The sequence below is a fragment of the Dryas octopetala genome, chromosome 7 (assembly GCF_963921425.1).
Source record: "Dryas octopetala chromosome 7, drDryOcto1.1, whole genome shotgun sequence".
Classification (NCBI taxonomy): domain Eukaryota; kingdom Viridiplantae; phylum Streptophyta; class Magnoliopsida; order Rosales; family Rosaceae; genus Dryas; species Dryas octopetala.
Window position 1 is genome coordinate 11,385,883 of NC_141372.1, and position 22,256 is coordinate 11,408,138.

The 22,256-nt window shown below is 35.2% G+C and overlaps 3 protein-coding genes across 3 annotated transcripts; 2 read left to right on the forward strand and 1 right to left on the reverse strand.

Moving 5' to 3' along the window:
- Nucleotides 1–2,672: 2,672 nt before the first annotated feature.
- LOC147279678 (BTB/POZ domain-containing protein At1g55760-like) lies at nt 2,673–4,735 on the forward strand. Its single transcript, XM_086252060.1, has 4 exons — nt 2,673–2,905; nt 3,207–3,346; nt 3,512–3,624; nt 4,090–4,735. Exons 1-4 carry the CDS (start codon nt 2,673–2,675, stop codon nt 4,690–4,692), a joined length of 1,089 nt encoding a protein of 362 aa, XP_086108186.1. The 3' UTR covers nt 4,693–4,735.
- Nucleotides 4,736–7,063: 2,328 nt separating this feature from the next.
- LOC147279679 (uncharacterized) lies at nt 7,064–9,015 on the reverse strand. The gene is made up of 3 exons (XM_086251915.1): nt 8,881–9,015; nt 7,873–8,336; nt 7,064–7,497 (listed from the first exon to the last, which is right to left on the reverse strand). The coding sequence occupies exons 2-3, from the start codon at nt 8,254–8,256 to the stop codon at nt 7,327–7,329; spliced, it is 555 nt and encodes a 184-aa protein (XP_086108041.1). The 5' UTR covers nt 8,257–8,336; nt 8,881–9,015; the 3' UTR covers nt 7,064–7,326.
- Nucleotides 9,016–16,864: 7,849 nt separating this feature from the next.
- CCR4 (CRINKLY4 related 4) lies at nt 16,865–19,533 on the forward strand. Its single transcript, XM_086251355.1, has one exon. It carries the CDS (start codon nt 16,969–16,971, stop codon nt 19,276–19,278), a length of 2,310 nt encoding a protein of 769 aa, XP_086107481.1. The 5' UTR covers nt 16,865–16,968; the 3' UTR covers nt 19,279–19,533.
- Nucleotides 19,534–22,256: the final 2,723 nt, after the last annotated feature.

The following is a 22,256-nucleotide window of genomic DNA, read 5'->3' on the forward strand; positions in this document are numbered from 1 at the left end:
CATCATATGTGAGTGCAAGAGTAAGTGTTTATGAACAAATAGACAGAAATTGGGCTCAATAGCAGAACATATGTGGAATATCGAAATTAAAAGATAATGAAGGGTGAGGGCTTGGGTGCTGCATTCCTGCCCTTCCTTAGTATATAACATAACTTGATGCTCATTGAATTTTACTATTCTTCATGAGTTGACAGAATTCTGCATATATGTTACTTTCCCATACTTATTGAACCTGTCTTAATGGAAAACAAAAATATTCTAGTCATGATCCTCTGGTTTGGCTTTATGCAAAGCTTCAATTTTACATATACTATATATTTAAAGGCCATGATAATGCTTTTAATGCTTGATTCAGAGTGCTCTAATATTATATATGTGCTTGACTGCGTTCAAATAATTTTCAATAATGCTAAGGAAATAAGTCAGCCATATTTTTATGTCTTTCTTAGAAATACTACTGACTGGTTGGTATAAGGAAATAAGGAATTGTATGTATATAAAAGCATCGCTCTTTTTTAATTATTTCCAGTTATGCAGCTAATGCTTTTGTTTTCATTAGTATTTTCATTTATATTAGAATTGAAGTAATTTAATTGGTATAATCCAAAATTTAATTTTATACACATTATAAAGGATCACAAATTCTAGGAAGAACCAAAGTGTTCCAGATTTGATATGGGATATTGACGAATTAGTAGTTCTTCATTTATTCCCACCAATCAAAAAACCTTTTTTTATTAATTAGATATGTTGATTTCTTGATGTTAATGAATCGTTCGTGAGATAAAAAAAGACCCTTCTTATTGATTTAATCAATTATTTGATAATTATTAACCCTAATCTCATTATATTTTTTACAAGAAAATAATTCTACTAAAAGTAATAAGTAACTTGTGTCATAATTAATTGAGAAATTTTATGGCTCTAATGTTTAATTAGTATTTTCTTATTTATTACGTATGTCTACTATTTAGGGATAATACTGTCACTCATTGTTACTAAGAAAAAAAAAAAAAAAAAGAATTAAACCTCATAAACGGAAGAAGGGGGGGATAGTGAAAAAGAAATAGATGTAGAAATAGAAACAACTTTTGAAACGAAGGGGACTAAACGAGAACGAGAGGGATCCACCTAAGGAAGATCGTTCCCTTGCCCTTTCTCTCGAAAGAGATCCTAGTGAATGGAAAGGAAACAACAAAGGATGAATTCCACTTTAAAGAGACATGCATGTTATAAAAGTAGTCTTATTTATGAAAATTAATTATTATCTAGATGGGAAATAAGAACAACAAAATTCGAAGTTAGAAATATTTATAAAAAAAAATGTCCATTGATTTTAGGTACCAAATTTCAATGTTTTTTTATTTTAACTATCAAAATTTTTATGTCATTTCGATCACTTTAGATACTAACTTTAAAAAAGTAGTTTTACCGCGTGTTCGACACTGTTCACCGAGTGCTTCGGAGAAATTTTTATTTTTTTTTTGTTTAAAAAACTCAATTGTAATTGTAATCACAACTTTTTTTATTTATTTGTTGTTTTAGTGTTTGTTAAGCTTAAACTTTAATGTTTAGTCTCTAAATTGTAGGACTTCAACCTCCAAGTCTAAATCAAAAGCATTAAACCCTTGTAAACTTTGAATTTTTATGAATTTCATACAGTCACAATTATGATTGTTCGATAATTACAATTATATAGCAAACCGATTACAAAAAATTCACGTTTCGTATAAATTCGTGACATAGTCCAAAATGTTTTGCTCTAGAATAGTACCTAAATTAAAAAATCAGATTACAATGTTGATGATGGTCTGATTGGTTTCACAATGCGACCAAGATGACAAAACGTCACAAAAACAATTAGTCAACCACTTGACCCGAAGACCAAGATCGGAAAACCAATCAAGTGGAAGAGGAAGGAGATTATGCAAACATAGTAGGTTAGCTTTCATTTTATTCCCCAGTACTCCTATGATCCTATCAATGGATGTTTTGAGCGATAGATGGAAATGGCTGAAAAAAAAAAAAAAAAAAAAAAAAAAAGTTTTTTTTTGGTTTATTTTCGGTTTGAGGGTTTTGTATATGACACAGCAAAACACAAGAAAAGTTCTAAACCCCCACCAGAGCAAGAAATATCTAATGATCAACTTAGACGTTAATTGATGACTTGACAGTTGCAGTCCCATATTATTGCCAACCTGTAAAGTTGAATAACCTCTCCTTATGGGCATTTTTGATACATCGATCAAACAGTTGATGCACTTCTTATGAGGCTGTCTGGGAGGTTGTTCGACCATATAATTCAGAAAAAATGTACGTGGAATCCGCAATTTACATGTCATCAATTAACGTTTGATTAGACAATCAGACAAACGATAGTAGTTAATTATAAGTAGATAAAAACGTTAAGTACTAAATTAAAAAAAATTAAAGCGATAGGGTGCAAGTTGTGAAACACTCCAAATCTACATGGAGTAAATTATAATTTGCTCTAAAATCTACATAATTATCACAATTGCATATTGGCATTCAATGGGATTCCCAAAGAGATGAGGATTACTTGAAGGCCAATTAAATTTGAGTTTTCAGGGATTCTAACTCTATAAATATGCACCACTAACAACACAAAATGCGCCATGTTCTCTAGGTTTTAAGGTTTTAATTTTCGCAATATGAACAACAACGTCAATTTTGCGGAGAAAATAAGAAAGCAAAGGGAATCTTCCAATAATGAACCCCATGATGTCTCAAATGGCTATAAAAAGCCAAATTACGGCTATAAGACGAGCGATTCAGGTAACAGAGTGGTCGAAACGACGTCGCGCCTTGCCCGATGGAGGATCGACAACTTGGTTCCCAGCAACATCTGCCATTCCGGTGCTTTCAAGATTGGCAAGTGGAATTGGTGAGTCACACAACCCAAGATTCTTGCTTTGTCCAAACTGATGATCATGAAGCTTGAAAGCCATGCATATATGCAAGATCAGTATTAATTTAGGACTACCCATTAACATTTCGATCATCTATATATTATTCATCATGGATTGAAATTTATCCATTACATGTTATGAGGGGTGGGATTAAATTTCTAACCCTCTGATTGGCAACTGGAAAATTTGCTCTTGTTTTTTCTTTATATATTTTCTGGGATGGAGTGAATTATAACCCTTTTCTCTTTTACTTTTTGTTTGGTGTTTCAAATGTAGGCACTTACATGTAGAGAAGCAGCACATACATTTGTTTATTAAATTGTATCCAGATACATCAAATTTAACGATAGATAACCTACCGATTGCATCTTTCATCATTCGAGTAGTCTCTTCTGTGGGTGGTTGCAAGAGCTCAAGTAACCCTCCAATTATGTCATGCTTTTATAATTTGATAACTTGTTGTGCTTTAAAGTTTAAACAAACTAAATCACTTCTCCATATTTTTAATAATACCCATTTTTTCTTTTCCTTTTGCACTATTAATTGATCGAGACTACTTTGTTTTTGTTACATCCATGTAGAAAGTACAGACATACAGTTCACCAGCCCTTTTGTTTGGAAATTTGAGTATCCCTCAACCGGAGAATTCATCATCGACATTGAGTTCCTTGATTTGAAGACTGCATCTCGAGAAGTGAGAATCTGATCATTAATTAGAACTAGTAACTATAAATTGGGATCGTTTGAAAGTTAATCTTTTTATTATTATTTGTATTAATTTTTATTAATTAACTGTTATCCTTGAGTTTTGAACTTAGACCCTCCTTCGAAAATGAGAGATTGTGTGTCATTCATTAGACCAAATCGTCATTCACATCCTTATTTATTTCTATTAAAGACTTTAAGCCATTATTTAGAATTTTAGAAATTTAACCCTAGTAATATATACTCGACTTCCCATCAAAGTGCTCGAACCCCCTCGAAACAGGACAACAAATTTTGTCTTGTTTTTCAAACTTTTCCTATAAATTTGGATATATACTATGATCTCTTCTAATTATGGAGCCAACATGATGACATTGTTTTGATGAAAAAGAGATCAGAGTCAACACAAGTCTAATAAGCAATAGTGCTAAGTTTCCATTGTTTACATTTATAGGGAGGAGAAATTTGCTCCATCTGGGCTGAAGAGTTGACACAAAAACCACGGAATGCAACAGCTCTTGCATCCCTTGGTCGAATGTTGACAGAAGGCATCCACACAGACATCATAATCAATGCGTCTGATGGAAGCATTGGAGCTCATCGTGCAATTCTGGCTGCAAGATCACCTGTTTTCCGGAGCATGTTTTCACATGACCTCAAAGAGAAGGAATTGTCTACCATAAACATCCGTGACATGTCAATCGATACTTGCCAGGCTTTTCTGAATTTCATTTATGGTAACATTGGACACGAAGAATTTCTGACCCACAGGCTGGCACTTCTCCGTGCTGCCGATAAGTATGACATTTCTGATCTCAAAGAAGCATGTCATGAGAGTCTTTTGGAAGATATTGATACGAAGAATGTGCTCGAGAGGCTCCAAAATGCATCTATATATCAATCGCCGAGACTGAAAACCAGCTGCATCCAGTATCTTGTGAAGTTTGGTAAGATATCTGATATCCGAGATGATTTCAATGCATTCTTGCAATATGCAGACAGGGATTTGATAGCAGAAATCGTCAATGAAGTTCTTAATGCCTGGAATGGTTGCTGAACAGTGAAGCCTACAAACACAAAAACGACATACCCTTCATGGAAAAGACGACAAGCTTTTGTTATTCAGCATTATAACCCAGTTACCTAACAAATAATGAGAGACAATTTAGAATTGGAATTCTCTCTGTTTGTTTGTTTTTTTTTTTTTTTTTTTTTTTTTTTTTTTTTTTTTTTTTTAAGATTTCAAATCTTGAACTCAGCCTGAGCAAAACAACTACAAATTACAAGGGCATGTTTCAGAGCAAGAGCAATATAGCTTGTTATAATGAGGACAACTATCTCTCGGGTCTCTTTTTCCTTTTAACATTGATGTGGAGAGCTTCTCTTCTTTAACTGTAATGTTGAGAGACAAATCCTAATAAGGTGAAGCATATTTATACATTTCAAAGCAAGGGAACCATATATATTGAATAAGTGCTAACAAATCACATAAGAAAGCAACACTGGAGTTGTATATACATGACAGTCACAAAGAGAGAAGTGAGGTGGTTAGTGAGAATATGAATGGAATATTATTAGAGCAAATTACAACTTACACCCCTCAGGTTTGGGGTGTTTCACAACTTACACCCTATAGTTTCAATTTTTTCAATTTAATACCAAACGTTTTGATTTATTTACAATTGACTACTGTCATATTTCTAACTGTTAACTTAGATGTTATTTAATGACTTGACAATTGCGAGTCCCACATTTTTGCCAACTTATAAAGTTGAATACACTCTCTTCATGGGCATTTTCAATACATCAACTTTGATATGGATTTTAAGAAGTCCTTCAAAAACCAAAAATTCATATCAAACCGCTAAAGCACTTCTTATGGGGCAGTTTGAGATGTCATTCGACTATACAATTCAGCAAAAATATGGGACCCGTAACTGCCACGTCATCAATTAACGTCTAATTAGGAAGTCAAACAAGCGATAGTAATCAATTGTAGGTAAATGAAAACATTAGGTATTAAATTAAAAAAATTAAAACAATAAGATACAAGTTGTGAAACACTCCAAATCTTCAAAATATAAGTTATAATTTGCTCTAAGTATTTTATTATTGCAATGCGTGCCATAAGGTTTTGTTTGGGACAGTCAGAGTGGTGCTTGTGCTTCAAGGAAGCAGATTCACGGTTCCCAATAGTCACATATATAGTAAAAGATAATGCTCGTCATAAGACTCATAACTCATAAGTCATAATACAAGTAAGATGCGTATGTTTATGTCTAAAAATTTAGGCTTGATTATTGATTTACCACCAAAAACTGTAACTCATTATCACTTTGCCACCTGAAAGTTTTTTTGTCCCAGATTACCACCTGTAACTTACATCTGTGTCCCATTTTACCATGTTCCGTCAACAATTCTGTTAAAATTGATGAACTGGTCGTTAATGCTGACGTGGCACGCTAGATATGCGCCACGTGTCACATCTTTTCTTGTATTTTTTTATTTTTTTTATATTTCTATTTTTATAAACTTTGAAAATTAATTAAAATTAGCTCCAAACTTAAAAAAATACACGAAAAATTCCTTTTGACTTATCTTGACTAGTATTAATTTACTATGGGGTCAAAATGCCAATTTTCCCTCTAAAAATTTCTAGAAAATTTGGAAAGTCCAATTTATTTTTAGAAAATTAAAATACTCTAGACTCTTTGGAAATTCATAGGATAATCTCCCGAACTCCAAACAATATGAGGTTTGCACCGTTAGTCTTCTAAAAACTAACAATACCTTTCTCGTACACACTTGCTACCCAAAAGACCTCTCGGTCTTAGAGGAAAATAAATTTCCCTATAAAATAAATTCTATAAAAATTCTAGAATTTCTGTAAAGTCTCGAAATAATTCTCTAAAACAGGCTTTTGGTAATTTCCAAAATATTTTTTAGAATTTGTCCAAGAGTTTACGAAAATTCTAGAATTTTTTCTAGAATTTATTTAATAGAGGGAAATTTATTTTAATTTTTTAGAAATAAATTTGGACTTTCTAATTTTTTTTGGAAATTTTTCGAGGACAAATTGGTAATTTAACCTGATAGTAAATTAGTGCTAGTCAAGACGAGTCCGTAAGAATTTTCCGTGTATTTTTCTGAGTTCAGAACTATTTTTAATTAATTTTTTAAGTTTATAAAAATAGAAAAATAAAAAATCTGAAAAATAAAAGCAAAGATGTGACACGTGGCGCACATCCAGCGCGCCACGTCAGCATTAACGGCCAGGTCATCAATTTTAACGGAATTGTTGACGGAACAAAGTAAAATGAGACACGGATGTAAATTACAGGTGGTAATCTGAAACAAAAAAACTTTCAGGTGGCAAAATGGGAATAAGTTACAGTTTTGAGTGATAAATTAATAATTAAGCCAAAAATTTAAGTATTACCAGCTTTCCAAGCTTTCCAAATAACACATTTAAGAATTTTTTGAATACAAATTTTAAAATCCAATCCACGATGAAACCCCTAAAGAAAGAAAAGAGGGTTTGCACAAGAAGTTATGAACCTCCAAGTATTACCAACATAATTAATAATTATTATATTGGTACATATGGATTGGGTACAAAACATACTAACTCCTGATTGTCTAGTTCATATGGTGAATTGCACCACTTGGATAAATTGGAAATGAAATGAACTCAAAGGGGTGTGGTATCAACAATGGCTTCTAAAATCTTCTTTTCCACTTCCGGTTCATCAATCCACATGGAACTCCGGTGTCGCAACAGCTCATTCATCTCTTTTTTCTTCTCTTCTTTAAGCTTTTCCTTCATCCTCCAATTCTCAAGCTTCTCTGCTCTTTCTTTCAACTGTGCATTTACACATGTCAAAACACAACATGCAAGCAAAATAAAAAGGGATCAAAATAACAAGGAAAAAAAATAAAATAAAAACTGTTTTTCTATATCCCAAAATACCTCATCCCCTTCCCACTATAATCTTCAAAAATCTTTTTATTTCTTTCCATGATTCCATCCACACCGCCCAAAACACAGCCAGCACACTACAATTCCCTAAAATTTCTGCCTTCTTTTGCCATGGACTCCACCAAATGCCTAGTACTTCTCAGATAACATAAAAATGCAAGATACTGGAATACCCACCAGGTCAATGAAGAAACAAATTATCCAAATCACAAACACATTCACAAAATTAAAATCACAGAAAGAGAAAAAAAAACATACTAGGGTTTGTTGGAATTCCTGCTCAGCAACCTCCCGCTGCTGGGCTCGAACCTTTGCTGCCTCAGCCTTGAGTCTCTTGCGCTCCTCGTTCTGGACTCGAAGCACTTCTTTTCGGGCCTCGTCCTTGCGAAGCTTCTCGAGCTTCATGAGCTCGACCTCCTTGATATACTCCTTGCGGACCTCCTTGACTTGCTTTGCATACTCTCTGCGCAGGCGCGCCAGCTTTGCCTCCGCCTCTTTTGGGTCTCTGGGGGCCTCCCAGCACCCGATGAAAGAGTTGGGTTCGGAGTACTGGTGGTTCTGCTGGTGGCTGTTATGGTGCGATGGTTTCACACTGGTGGAGAAGGACCGCAGGGTATGGCACAGAGAGCGAGAGCGAGACATTGTTGGCAGGGACGGAGCCAGGATTTGAAAGTGAGATGGGCTAACTCTCCAGAAACTAAGATAGAGCTTGAACCTAGCACCTGAAATAAGCAGGCAATCCCACATCAATCAAGTCATCATTAGACCAATGATTAATATTGTGCTTCTATTAACAAATAAAAAAGAATCACATTGTGCTCTACTGCTCTCTATACAACTCCAATTACATTCATCTCTTCTTTTTCCTCAAGCATTATCGTACTGCTAGTTTCTCCACTCATCTCTTCTTTTTTTTCTCATATATAATATCTTCTCTTCTCTTCTTTTTTCTCATATTTTATCTGCTAATTAAGAAAAAAAATTGACCAAATAAAGAAAATTGGTCTGAAAGACATTCTCCCAGCAGCCAGCTAAAAGCAAATTGATCTGACCTACGAAATGGGCATCTCCAGTTCTCCATAATCAGCCAAAATCAAAATGGTTGACAGAACCCCAAATTGGTTTTTCTTTTTGTTAAGTTAAAACCCCACAAACCTAGCTTAAACCCCCAAATTTAATCTTACATTAAATCCCTAAATTTAGCCCCAAATTGACAACATAAATTAAACCTAAAATTAAACTTAAGAAAAAGGGGAAGAGAAATACCTGCCCGTGCCCAAGATAAGGATTGAAGAAGACTAGAAGATGATTTGAATGCCTGGTTCACTGGTTGGACTTGGAGCCGAAGACTGAGGAGGGAGATGAGAGTTGAGCGTGAGACAGAGCGAGAGTGAAGGGGCTGTTGGGCTGTGGGCTGGCCTATTTAGCAACCTAGTATTGTTTTTACAAAAACATTTGAGCTGGGCTGAAGCCCATCTAGCCCGGGAATGGGCTGTTGAAAAAATTATATGCTTTTTGATGCATATAATTGCATTCAAAATATTGTTCAAAAAAAGAAACTGAAATTACATGCTTGAGCTTGACTGGTCTTTTTATGATTTCTATTTTGTAATTTCATATTGTAAAGGTTTAAAAGACCATAAATTGCAATTCATATAAAGAAAAAATTTATAAGTTTATCCGTTTCTGAGTAATAGTCATATGTTCATAATTTGTTAATTGGTTTGGAACTTTGTATAAGTTTTGGGGGGTGGTTCAAGCGTTGGGTGATTCGATCATGTTGTAGTTTATGGCTCTATCTTTTGGGAACCTTAAAATTTATCTTTTTCTGAATATCAGTCTGTTGAACAAAAATTGTAAATAAATACTAATAATATTACCCAACATAATTTCATCCAAATTCATTTAAGGAATAAGGGTTTTATTATTTTGGGTACAACCCATTCAAGATGGAGTATATCTCTTAATTACAATCCCTTGAATTAAGGAAATACCCTTTGATTCCAATTGCAATGAAACCAACGGATCACTTTGTGAGTGTTTGGATTTTTAATAGGTGAAAGACCTATTGAAATAGAATTTATTTGTGGCTGTGGCTGCGGTTGCACCCATATTTTAGGTTGCCTACGTACCAATTGCAGGATCAAACCACACGTAGTTTCAAGGTTTTGGGATTTAAATGGGTGAATGACCCATTTAAATGATTTGAGTAATTTGGGAAGGGTTTAGAGCCCTTGGATTTGATTTGAGAAATTAATTCAGGGACTTTTGTGTGTAGAACTAATTTCTGAAGGATTTGGGCGGATTTGATTTGGTGCGGAATTAATTCAAAGAAATTTATATGAATTAATTCCTAAGGAAATTTGTAGAATTTTGTGAATGAGGTTGAGTGTGAATTTTGCTCATATTGCCTACGTACCCATGATGGGATCAAACCGGACGTTGTTCAATAAAGAATTTAACTTTGTTGGCTTTGTGCCATTTTGGAGTTGAGTTTAGGATTTGGATTTGAGAGACTTGGTTTTGTACCAATTTGAGAGTGTTGGTTTTGTACCAATTTAAGAGTTTGATTTTGGGATTTGGGGTTTGGAGGAAAATGTGCTCATTAATATTTTTGTATCATTTATTTGTTAAATGATACATTTTTTTTTATAATGGCAAACATGAATTTGGTTATGTGACCACTAATATCTTTGTATCAATTACTTATTAATTGACACGCTCTTTATTTATTAATGGGCAAAAAAAAAAAATGAGAACGGGTCATAGGAACCCTTTGCCAATTGGTGTATTGGGTTGGAGTTTGGCTGTGAAACCTTCAAGTAGCAATATCTTGACCAAAGGAGCTGAACTTTCAAATTAACGACTAGCCCAACATATGCCTTTCATGGATTAGAGTAATGTGGAGGGCCCAAAATTTTTTTGCTCTTGGGTCTCTGCCTTGTTGTCACATGTGACTTGGTTTGCTTTCGACCTGCAGTAAGCTCCTCCAAGATTTCAGGTAACTTGGACTTGGTAGCTGACTTGCTAATTATAAGACTCCAATATCTACACATGTATCTCAATTGGTTATTGAGTGAAGAGGAAGGCTTCATCGCATGGGCCAACATCAAAGAGGCATTTAACATGCATTGGACACTGTACAAGGGTTGAGTGAAAGAAGCCATTTTTGTTTCTTCTTGATCTCATGTAGGACCGGCTTCATAAGCCTTTCTTTAGCAATTCTTTTGGTGCAGCAAAATCTTAGACTTCTAGTGAACTTCAAATGCCTTTAAAAGAATTTCAACTGCACCTCCATTGTTTATAGCATCAAAGAACCCCACGGTTAGCATAGCATCAAAAGAAAAATCTTTGTTCATGCTTTAGTGTACAGAAACTAGGCTTTATGCCTATATCTGCAATTTTCCTTTGCATAGTGATAGTAGGTCATAAGCCTTCTATCCTTTTCAACTCTCCTTTTGATATCTTGAGCCTCTGTCATTACCAAAGAATTAATTTTTTATTTCTTTGTTTTGGCAATTGATGACTCCCTTTTTTTTATGGTATGTTTGCAAGTGACCCGTAAGGAGAAGGCCGGTCCTTTTTTTTTTCACTTTGTTTTATTGGCTTTGTGCCGCTGTAGAGATGACAAACGCTATTTATATTTTTCCTTGGCTTTCTGCCATTTCTTTGTTTTTCGTGTCTAATGCAAAGGAAATATATCATAGCCGTGAGATTTGATTTCTTTGTTGGCTGATGGTAGAGAATGTAATTTCCTTAGTGGGGTCTAGCATAGAACCACCAACTTGGAAAATTAATTTTGTGGGGTTCAAACCAGAACCCCCATCTCTTGAGAGAGGATAGATTTATGGGGGGTTCAGACCAGAACATGGGGGGTTCTAACCTGAACCCCCATCTTAAAAGAAAGAACACCGCCACGGGCCACTACCTTGAATTTGAACAACAACGGTCTTGCAGTAATTCTCTCTTCTCTCTGTACTTTCTCCTTCAGCCTTTCGGTCTCCCCCCTTCTCCCTTTTTTTCTGAATCCCTCCTGCTCTATTTATAGAGTCCATGAGTGGTTCAAGTGAGAGATCAGATGGAGATGAGATAACTCTCTCCATTTAAATTTAAACTCATCAGATAAGAGATAATTAAGCTTCTAGATAAATCTATATTATCTCATTTTCCAATTTGTTTTCATTTGAAATTAATGTGGCACATGGTATATGGGGATCCTATCTCAACCTCAACCTTTGAACTGTTTGAATTTTTTTTTACGGTTCAACACAGTCATAACTTCATATTTTGTTAATTGGTTGCTATATGAGTTTTTGGGGTGGTTAATGTGCACGGTCTAGAGGTCTAGAGTTTTTATGTTGGAGTTTAGGGCTTAGGGTCTATCTTTTGGGAACATAAACTTATCTCTTTCAATATTACTCACAATTTCGGAGTGTTCTCAACTCAAATTTTAATGAATTTTAAAAGTTCAACAAAATTTAGGTATTCTCAATAAGGAATTTAATAAATTTAGGTAACAGGCTTTTTTGGTATGATTAAAGAAAAAGAGAGTCGACCAAGTTGAAATTGATGGTATGTCCCATCCCTTTAACTCAGCTATATATTTATGACCAAGTCGACCAATGTTGATAATTTTTTCCTCTTTTTTCTTATGACTTTTATTAAGCCCAACCACCTTTTGTTTAGTCTCAATATCCCTAGTTTTCTTTCTCTTTGTTTTTGTTTTTGGTTATAATCTCAACAGTGAAAGCGCTAATGTATCACATTATGAAGTGAACGGTCATGATTGTCATACTCATGTTGAGAATAATGTTCCAATTATGGCGGGGAAGTGAATTGGTGGTGCAATTAGAAGTATGCAAACTTATGCTGCTTTAGACTACTAAGCTAATTGATCTTTGTAATGAACCTCTTGGTGAGTTGGTGGTAACAATATCTGTTTGTTTGTTAGTTTTCAATTCATATGATTATAGTTCACCCCTGTTTCGGTAGTCCAGGTAGCTGGTCTTCTTGATAATTAGTAATTACACATTTACACTAACTAGTGCTACTTTTAGGACATAATTACAGGACATGATAATGCTTTCAAACAATTTTCAATAATGCTAAGGAAAATCATTCAACATTTTTAACTTTTTCCTCAGGAATATTATTGACAGGTTGGCATATGGAAATAAGGAATTGTATGTACCTGGCTTCAAAGACTCTTCACGGACGTACATGTGTCAGCAATCTGAAGGTGGGAGTACTAGGTTTCAATGCCACTTCCATTATAAATTCCCCATTTTAGGAAGAATTGCACCTCTACACACATATGTACCCAAAAACCTGAAGCTCCTGCAAATCTCGGCACACTGCCATGCTTTGAATTTTGTTCTCTTTGTCTCTTCTTTAAGTTTATTGATCATTAGCTCTTGTATTTATTTTCAGTCATCTAGCATTTATTTTCGGACGTTTGTGTTCAGTTTATTTTAGTGATATTTATTACCTTTTCCAAGCAATCATTTCAGATATGATTACTTATTAGAATTTAATGCCTTGTTTTTAGTTAATTTATGGCTTGAACTCTCGTTCATCTTCATGGCATGATATGTAGTAAAAACTATCATCGTTTATCAGCCTAGTCTAGATGCGATTGGATTTACTCTCTTTGCCAAGATCTATTATTTTCAATTAAGCATTTTGACTCTCAATCACACAATTTGCACTTTTTAATAGCATTAATATCGTGAAAAGGGACCACTAAAAAGTTCTGAAATACCCAGGTGAAAAAAAAAAAAAAACGAGAAAATTATAGATTTAGTTCAGTTATTTTATACCTAGTTTAATTTTGGTCCACAATCTTTTTTAAGTTATGTTTTGGTCTAATAATTGTTTCATTTATTCAATAAAGGTTCAGATTTATTTCTCAAATTTGGCATACCTTTTACCCTATCAAATGTCACCTAAATTTAGAAAACATATACTTGTTTTAAAGCTATACATTTATTTTTTTACAACCATATAAAGATCATTTAAATTGGAGTTCTAAAACTCAAGATAATTGATCCCAAAGTAAGGTACTCGAAACTGCCAATTTTTCAAACTTCACCAAATCTCAATTCTCTTAGAAACTAATATTTCAAATTTGTTTTTATGACTAAGAAATGATGAAATATAACTTATACTTCAATTATAATTGAAGAAAACACAACTTAAAGGATTTAAAGTCACAAATCTGAACCTTTATTGAACAAATGAAACAATTAGTAGACCAAAACAGAACTTAAAAAAGATCGTGCACCAAAATTGAACTAAATATAAAATAAGTAGACCAAGTCTGTAATTTCCTTAAAAAAAACCTTTACTGAATTCAAAGTTCTCTTAATAATGCAATCGTTTGATTTTGTTTAGTTTTGTATATTTGCTTTACTTTTTCCTTGCATTTGTCTAAGTACTAAATTACTTGGTGGCACTCCCTAATCCCAAAAAAAACTAATGATATTGATCAGATCCTAGCCCTCCACGTGACAGAGACATTTTCGTCCATAACATTGTTAATATTAAGGTATAAATTCAATTTAGACACATAATTATATATGTCATTTCAACGGGGTCTACAAACTTTAAAATATTTCAAATATACACCCGATTCATTATCTAAATTGAAAAATGAACTTTCGTCCATCGATTTGTTAAGAGATCAGTTAAATGCCAGCTAAGCTTTTGCTGACGGGGGATTAATTAATTGGCGACGTGGCGCCAACTCAGCATACCTTTCCCGCCAAATGAGTGACACATGTCCACTTGACACAGGCCCACACACCCATCACCTCTTTCCCGCTTGTGGAACGCTCTCCTGACCATTTAGTCTCCCAAAAACATCACGTTTTCCCCCAAATTCGAATATAAATCTCTCACCTGTGTTCGACGAGCAAGAAAGAGATGATGGGTTTGTGAGCCCGTGTCAGGGGTTAGGAGGACAAGTGTCGCCGTGTCGCTCATTTGGCGAGAAATGTTTGCTGAGATAGCGCCACGTCGCCAAGTGATCCTGGTTAGCAAAAGCCAAGCTGGCATTTAACTGATTTCTCAACGAATCAATGGACGAAAGTCCATTTTTCAATTTAGATAGTAGATCGGGTGTATATTTGAAATATTTTAAAGTTCGTGGACCCCGTTGAAATGACATATATAGTTATGTGTTTAAATTGAATTTATGCCTAATATTAATGTGTTTTCAAAATTCTTATGTTTTGAAATCCATGGAATTTATGTTTGATCGATGATGTTAGTTTTCCCATCTGCCTGTTTTATTCTGCTTTGAAATCCCAGAAGTACTGGCACTCTTTCAATAATTCTTTTGTTATAATTAAATGCCCCATTTCCTTCTCGGGTTTGAGTGCTTAGTCCCAATTAGTTTATAGCTTCTAATTATGAATTATAATGGACATTACAAGCCATTTGGCCCATAAGCCATAACCATAATTATTTGATTTTCAATATTTATAGTTTTGATAATAATTAAACCATACAATTTGAATATGAGAGTAATCAGGACTTCTCCTACTCCAGTCCCCCATCCTCTCATCTCAGCTTGCATCCTTGGCAGACAACCAATAAGCATATTTAATTCATTTTTTTAATCAAGTAATGCTAGATTTTTCTTTTGTTTTTTGATCAAGTACTGCTAGATTATTATTTTTTTGATACCATATTATGTACCACATCTCTAATAAAAATGGAGTTAACTTATATAAATTAATTTCACCTTTATTAGAGATGTGCTATAGTACCAAAATATAATAACCAAGATTTCTTCAACGGTCCTATCATTTCAAGTTCTCATAAGATGGAATGGGATGGGATGAGACCAAATAATTATGTAGATGATAAGAGCAATAAACCGGAATTAATGTTTTTTTATGCTGATAAATTTAACAAAATTAAATTACTTCTATAGACAAAAAAAACAAGAAACAAAAAAAAAAAGATATATATTTTCTTTTAAACTTAATGTCCCTATATAATTCAACGAAGGTCAAAAGTTTCTTTCACAGTGAACCTTTGGAATTTGGGAGGAAGGAAAGCAGTTGCTGCCATACTATTCCAAATACCGTTTCCTCTTTCTTGTTTATTTGAGAGGATAGCTTCACGAAGTTTCTTGAAATATGGTTTAATGAGCTCAATTTTATATAAATACATCCCATTCATGTGAATCATGCAGAAGCTGCGGATGAATATGTTTCCTTTGTTTCATGTGAATCATGATTCATGCAGCAACTGAGGATGAATATATACTTTTTTAGACAATTTGACAACATAAACATTTTATGTTGCGAGATTATATTTAAACGGTGGTCAATTTATTTTTGTTTGATTGTGCCGATAAATTATTCTGTATATACTATATATAACCACACAAGTGGGGCTCATATTTGCCATTTAGAGAATCTTTAAGGGCTATGGTAATTGATGAACTAAACTTTATTTGTAATGTCATATCAGATTTTAGGTCTCCATCGAATAGAGTAAACTTATATTCAAATTTGATTTAAGAATAAATCAAACTATATTTGATTCGATGTCAAATGAGAGCAAATCGAGCCCCACACATTATTATAATCAAGATTTTAGATGACAATTTGTTTTATGAAAGTGAATACAACAAAATTAGAGTGACAAAGTTTTGAAATAGCAAAATACTATCTTAAATTGTCACATGAGTTAGGCATGCCCCAATAGGGCATCTCTCACAATGAGGTGGATCCCATGTGTTGAGGGGCCTATCTCATCGTGATAGATGCCCTATCGAGACATGTCCCATGGAGGACTCGCTCTTGCCATAGCCGTCGGACATATGCTCTTACATCATCAATGGACTTAGTGTAGTTGACTGAGTCACTGACACTTATGTTTTGGGTTGCACGTAGAAGTCTAAATTACACCCCCCAATCAGTCAGCTGGAAAAAATAAACACACTATAGGTTGCATTTGGATGAGATAATTTAGAAGAAGCTATTTGGATTATTTTTTTTGGTAGAACAATATAAGGTGTGTGGACTGTGTGTTGCATTGCTCAGCTCTTGAGTCTTGACCACACGGTCAACTTTTAAAAATCATAGAAAACTTTTCAAAAAAGACTTTGTCTTTGGTCCTCAAAAACTCTCTCAAAGCCACAAACCGTGTTTTCTCTCCTTGGCCATCCTTAGCACCCTTCAACACGTTTAAATAAAGTCCAAAAGGACCAAAACCATATAAAGTCCAGAAGGACCAAAACCATATATTATTGAGTGAACCCATGTCAGATTCATCTCTACCAATCTCATCCCACCATGAACTTTTCTGAACCCACCAACTATTTGATTCAATTTCTCTATGGCTTTTTTGTACAATAACACCAATTCTTTGGTTTCTTTCATCATTCTCATCAGCTTCTCCTTGTTTTCTTTCCTTCCATGCTGCACTCATTCACTCTCCACCGTATCAGTATCTGAAATTTCTAACCAAACATTAGTCTGTGCATTGACACAGCAATCTTTTCTGAATTGTACTAGTTTCCCTAGTGGGATTCAAATTCCAGTGAACAGGAATACTTCATTTACTGGCATAGTTTCTGGAAATGGCTTTTTATGCGCCTTGAGTTCCCCATCTTCACCCAGTAGTTCAATTCTGACTTGCTGGAGGTTCTCTGCCAATGGTACTAACATGTCCTATAAGCGCATCTACATCGGTCCAGCTATCAACGAACTTGTTGCAGGAAATTCCCACCTTTGTGGCCTTGTCAATGGGACTAATCGCCTTGAATGCTGGCAATGGCAGGGGTTCAATTCAAGCACGAGTCCCAACTACTTCTCAAGCATCGCCGTGGGAGAAAATTTTGTATGTGGAGTATCAAAAATTGGGAATAAAGTTACTTGCTTAGGAAGTAATACCAAAGTGGTTGGCAAGGAGCATAGCAGCAGGAATTACAGTGCTGTAAGTGCAGGGTTCAATCATGCTTGTGCTATCTCATTGGATGATAATAGTTTGGATTGTTGGGGAGAAATGAAGGGTGAGCAGCCACAAGGGGAGTTCACATCTCTGGCCTTGGGAGAAAACCGCAGTTGTGCTTTGAGGCCCAATGGAACAGCTGTTTGTTGGGGGGAAAACAACTTCAGTTTGCCAGAAAGTTTGGGAGAGACTTATTTCACGGAAATTGAAGCAAAACGTAGCGTTTTCTGTGGAGTTTTGTCATCCAATTTTTCTTTGTATTGTTGGGGAAACCAAATGTTCGAGTCAAATAAATTCATGGTGTTCAGTGATGTGAAGCCAGGGCCATGTAGAAGTGAGTGTCCACCATTCAGCATACCATTACCAGGGTATGGTGGATTTTGTCAACAAGGATATGTAGTCTGCCAATCCTCTGTAGTACTTGAGTCATTGCCCCCATCAGCGCCATCGCCGCAACCACAGAGCAGTAAATGGAGCAAGAAATTGGTGGCTTTTCTTGTGGTGGGGTGTGTGGGGTGCTTGGCTTTGGTGCTGGTTTGTTGTTTCTTTTTCTTCAAATTCTGCAAAATTAGAGGGTGCCGTGTCCATGACTCGGGCCCTTTGGATGATCCAGGCCAACACCAAAGCCAATTACAAGGTGATCAAGCTGCAGCAAGGCCAGCACCAGTGCTAGAGAAGCGACTGAGCCATTTGGTTAGCATGGGGACCAATGGGGCTTCATTGGAGGAATTTTCATTGGAATTGCTACTTGAAGCCACTGGCAATTTCTCACAAGAACACAAAATAGGGACAGGCAGCTATGGCTCTGTCTACTACGCCACGTTAGATGATGGCCGCGAAGTGGCCATCAAGCGGGCTGAAACACCAACCTCTAATTCATCATACGTCGGTGGGCAAACCAAACACCAGGAAGACAAAGACAGCGCATTTGTAAACGAGCTGGAGTCTTTGTCACGCCTCAACCACAAGAATTTGGTTCGCTTATTGGGGTTTTACGAAGACACAAAGGAGCGCATATTGGTGTACGAGTACATGAACAATGGCACCCTCCATGACCATCTCCACAAGCTCCCACTCTCCCCAATATTGTCATGGGCTGCGCGCATCAAGGTGGCTCTAGACGCAGCCCGTGGGATTGAATACCTTCACGTCTACGCGATCCCACCCATCATACACCGTGACATCAAGTCATCCAACATTTTGTTGGATGACAAGGGGAGGGCCAAGGTGTCCGATTTTGGCCTATCTTTGATGGGTCCCGCGGAAGACGTGTCACACCTCTCTCTTCGTGCAGCTGGCACCTTTGGTTACATGGACCCCGAGTACTATAGACTTCAACAATTGACCACAAAAAGTGATGTCTATAGCTTTGGGGTGGTACTGCTTGAATTGCTTTCAGGGTACAATGCAATTCACAAAAATGAGAATGGGGTACCAAGAAATGTTGTGGATTTCGTAGTACCATACATTGTAAATGATGAAATACACAGGGTTTTGGACCCAAAACTGCCACCTCCAACACCATTTGAAATACAGGCTGTGGCATATGTGGGGTACTTAGCAGCCGATTGTGTGAATTTAGAAGGTTGCAACAGGCCATGCATGTCCGAAATTGTAAGTAGCTTAGAAAGAGCATTGGCTTATTGTTTGGCACACCCGTCGCGCTCGCATTCGACGACTGACTCTTCGACGTAGCCTTCCTTGGTCTCAGTCGAAGCACACCAGTATGTGCCATGACAATTGACATGGTCAACTTTTGTAGAGTCCAGGAAACATTTTTGTTCTTTCTAATTTTTAATGCATATATTGGACTTTTTTTTTCTTCTTCTTTTTGGCATTTGCTGATTAGTCAAGGAAAAGCTGTATCAAAATGTAGCGACCACAGAAATTGTGTATATATGCAAATTGCAACTCCTACACTTCAACTTAATTATAATATTCTTTTCTCAACTTGGTCTTTGATCTCTTAGCTTTGATTTTTCTTTTTCTTATAGAACAAAAGTCAAATGGAAAATTTCGAATTGAAAAGTCAATAAAGCATCAAACATATAATTTCTTCTTCTTTTTTTTTTCTTTTTTTTTTTTTTTGCCATGACTCATGAGTGCCCATGACCAAATATATAAATTATATACAATAATAAATTAGATGAAATCATGAAACACATATATATCTATATTTATATAAATAAAATATATATAATTATATAACTAGCCTCTCACGTAGGTCCTCCCGTGCATACCTAGATGATTTTTTAATTGCACATATCGCCGTCATATTTTGCATATTGCCACATAAGAAAATAGCTCTGAGATACTCAATCGATAAACATACCAAATATTAAGGGGAAAATATTGTTGTTTTTTTTTAAGCACCGGAGCTTAAAGCCCAAAAAAATTGTTTTTACATTTACATAGAATTTTGTGTGAGAACGTATAGTAGTTTAGAATTATAATCTTGTATAATAGTTTAGAAGGTGTTTGATCACATATTTGGTTTTGAGTTGGATTCTCCAATTTCTTCGCACCTATTTTACATCATCAATATACAAGCTATGTTTTGCTAGATTATGGGCAATTAGTACCCTTCTCTTTTTTACTTTTATTCCTCAAAATGAAACATCTCCCTGTGGAAGAAAAAAAAAAACAAATGGAACATCTCCCACTAGAAAAAAATAAATAAATAAAAAATAACCCTTATCAGCACCAACCATTTACATCAAAATTGACTGAGTTATATGTACAAAAAACAAACACACAACCCCCTACCCCAGTAACATTAGGTTCCTCCTCTTGATCTGAAAGCAACATCTCGTCCCTAAGCAACAACATAGACATTGTAGTTCATGCGGTCTAAGACAATCAAACTCTCGAACACCATCCGAACACACCCTCCTTTACACTCTTCTTTAGGTGAAGCAATGGATTCTTTAGGTGAAGCAATGCACCCATTCTCAAACTTCTCATCTTGGACTATAGGGATTGATAGAGATGGTAACGGGCCTCGGCATATTTTTTTAAAGATTACTTTCAGTAGTTGTTCCATTTTTTTAAAGATTGCTTGATCAAGACCCACTAAAAATGGTGGTGGTGCAGGCTGGTGCAGCCCAAATTTCGTCCCTATTTGTTTAGCCAAGGAATTTATACCTTTAGGAAACGTCCAAGTCGTTGCCTAAACCCTATTTTCGTGTAGTGTCTCTCTATATATTAAATACAAAACTTACAACTTGCAAAGGTCTAGAAAAGAACTTGCAGTTAGGACTAGCCCAATTAGAACGGCTGTAAGTTTGACCCCCCTCCCCAGAATGAAACCCAAGGGTGACTCGAAGAAACCACATTCAAATGCAAAAGTAGTGATAGTTTTTTTTGATAAACATTTACGTGATTAATATTTAATCAGATAGTTAAATGTCCTCCGATTTATTTGAATTTTGCATGGACAATCCTCAAATGATAAATTTAAAAAATAGACAGATACAACAATGTGGAATGAGCCCCATTGAATGTCTCTTACTGGAAGCTACATGTATCTATATGTAGATTTGAATGAAAATGAAGATACATTTGAATGAAAAGTTTCAAGTAATTGTTTTTCATAACTACTACTTATGCGTGTAATTCCATGCTTTACTTATGAAATACATTTAATTTTACAAGTGACTCCTTTGCATATACCTGTTCTTAACGTAGTTGCGTGAGAAGCATATGTCTAGCTAAGTGTCTAACATGAAGCATTGTGGGATTTTGCATATGTCTACCTGTTTCACCAACTGAAGATTAGACCAAGTGGGGATTTCGCATATGTTGATAAGCATAGTTAACACTAAAGCTTAATAGCCATTTTGCCCCGTCAACTATGATCCGGGTATCAAATTGCTTTCAAAACTAAAAAATTTGGTTAATTTATTCTTCAAGCCTTTTAAAATCGGCCAATATAGTTCATTCCGTCAATTTCTTGAGATTCCATCCAAACACATGTCATGGCCATCCACATGAGGGTACAATGGATAATTCATGCCCAAATTTGGAGTAAATGACTATTGTACATTAAATAAACATTAAAAAATTAAAAAAATTTAAAATAAAATGGCTATTAGTGTTTTTTTCAGTTTTAAATTTTATTTTATTCATAATAGTCATTTCACCCCAACTTTAGGCATGAATTCTCCATCTTACCCTCACTTGCATGTCACTAACATGTGTTGGATGAATATGTTGATGGAATGGACCACATTGACTTATTTTTTATAATTGGAGGGGTAAATTAACTAAATTTTTAGTATGGAGAGCAATTTGATATCCGAGTCATAGTTGATGGGGCAAAATGACTATTAAGCTTGAGACTAAATGTAAGGTCAGAAAACAATTTGTGGATCAGAAAACAATTTGTCATATGAAGAAGAAACTGATTTCGTTGCCATAGGAGTTAAAACAGGGCGACAATGGGCCATTTGGGCAGGATCAAGTAACTCATGTGCGCATTTAGATTGGTAAAGAAATTATCCATTAACTGCCACACCAAGAAGGCAAGAACGTAATGTAAATAACCCAAATCATTGATAGAGAACTCTTGTTGAAAACGCTGGATAAGATCATGCATGAGGGAAGATGAACTCCCTGTAAGAGTTATATCAACAACTTATATATAACAGCAGGATAATAATATATACCCATAG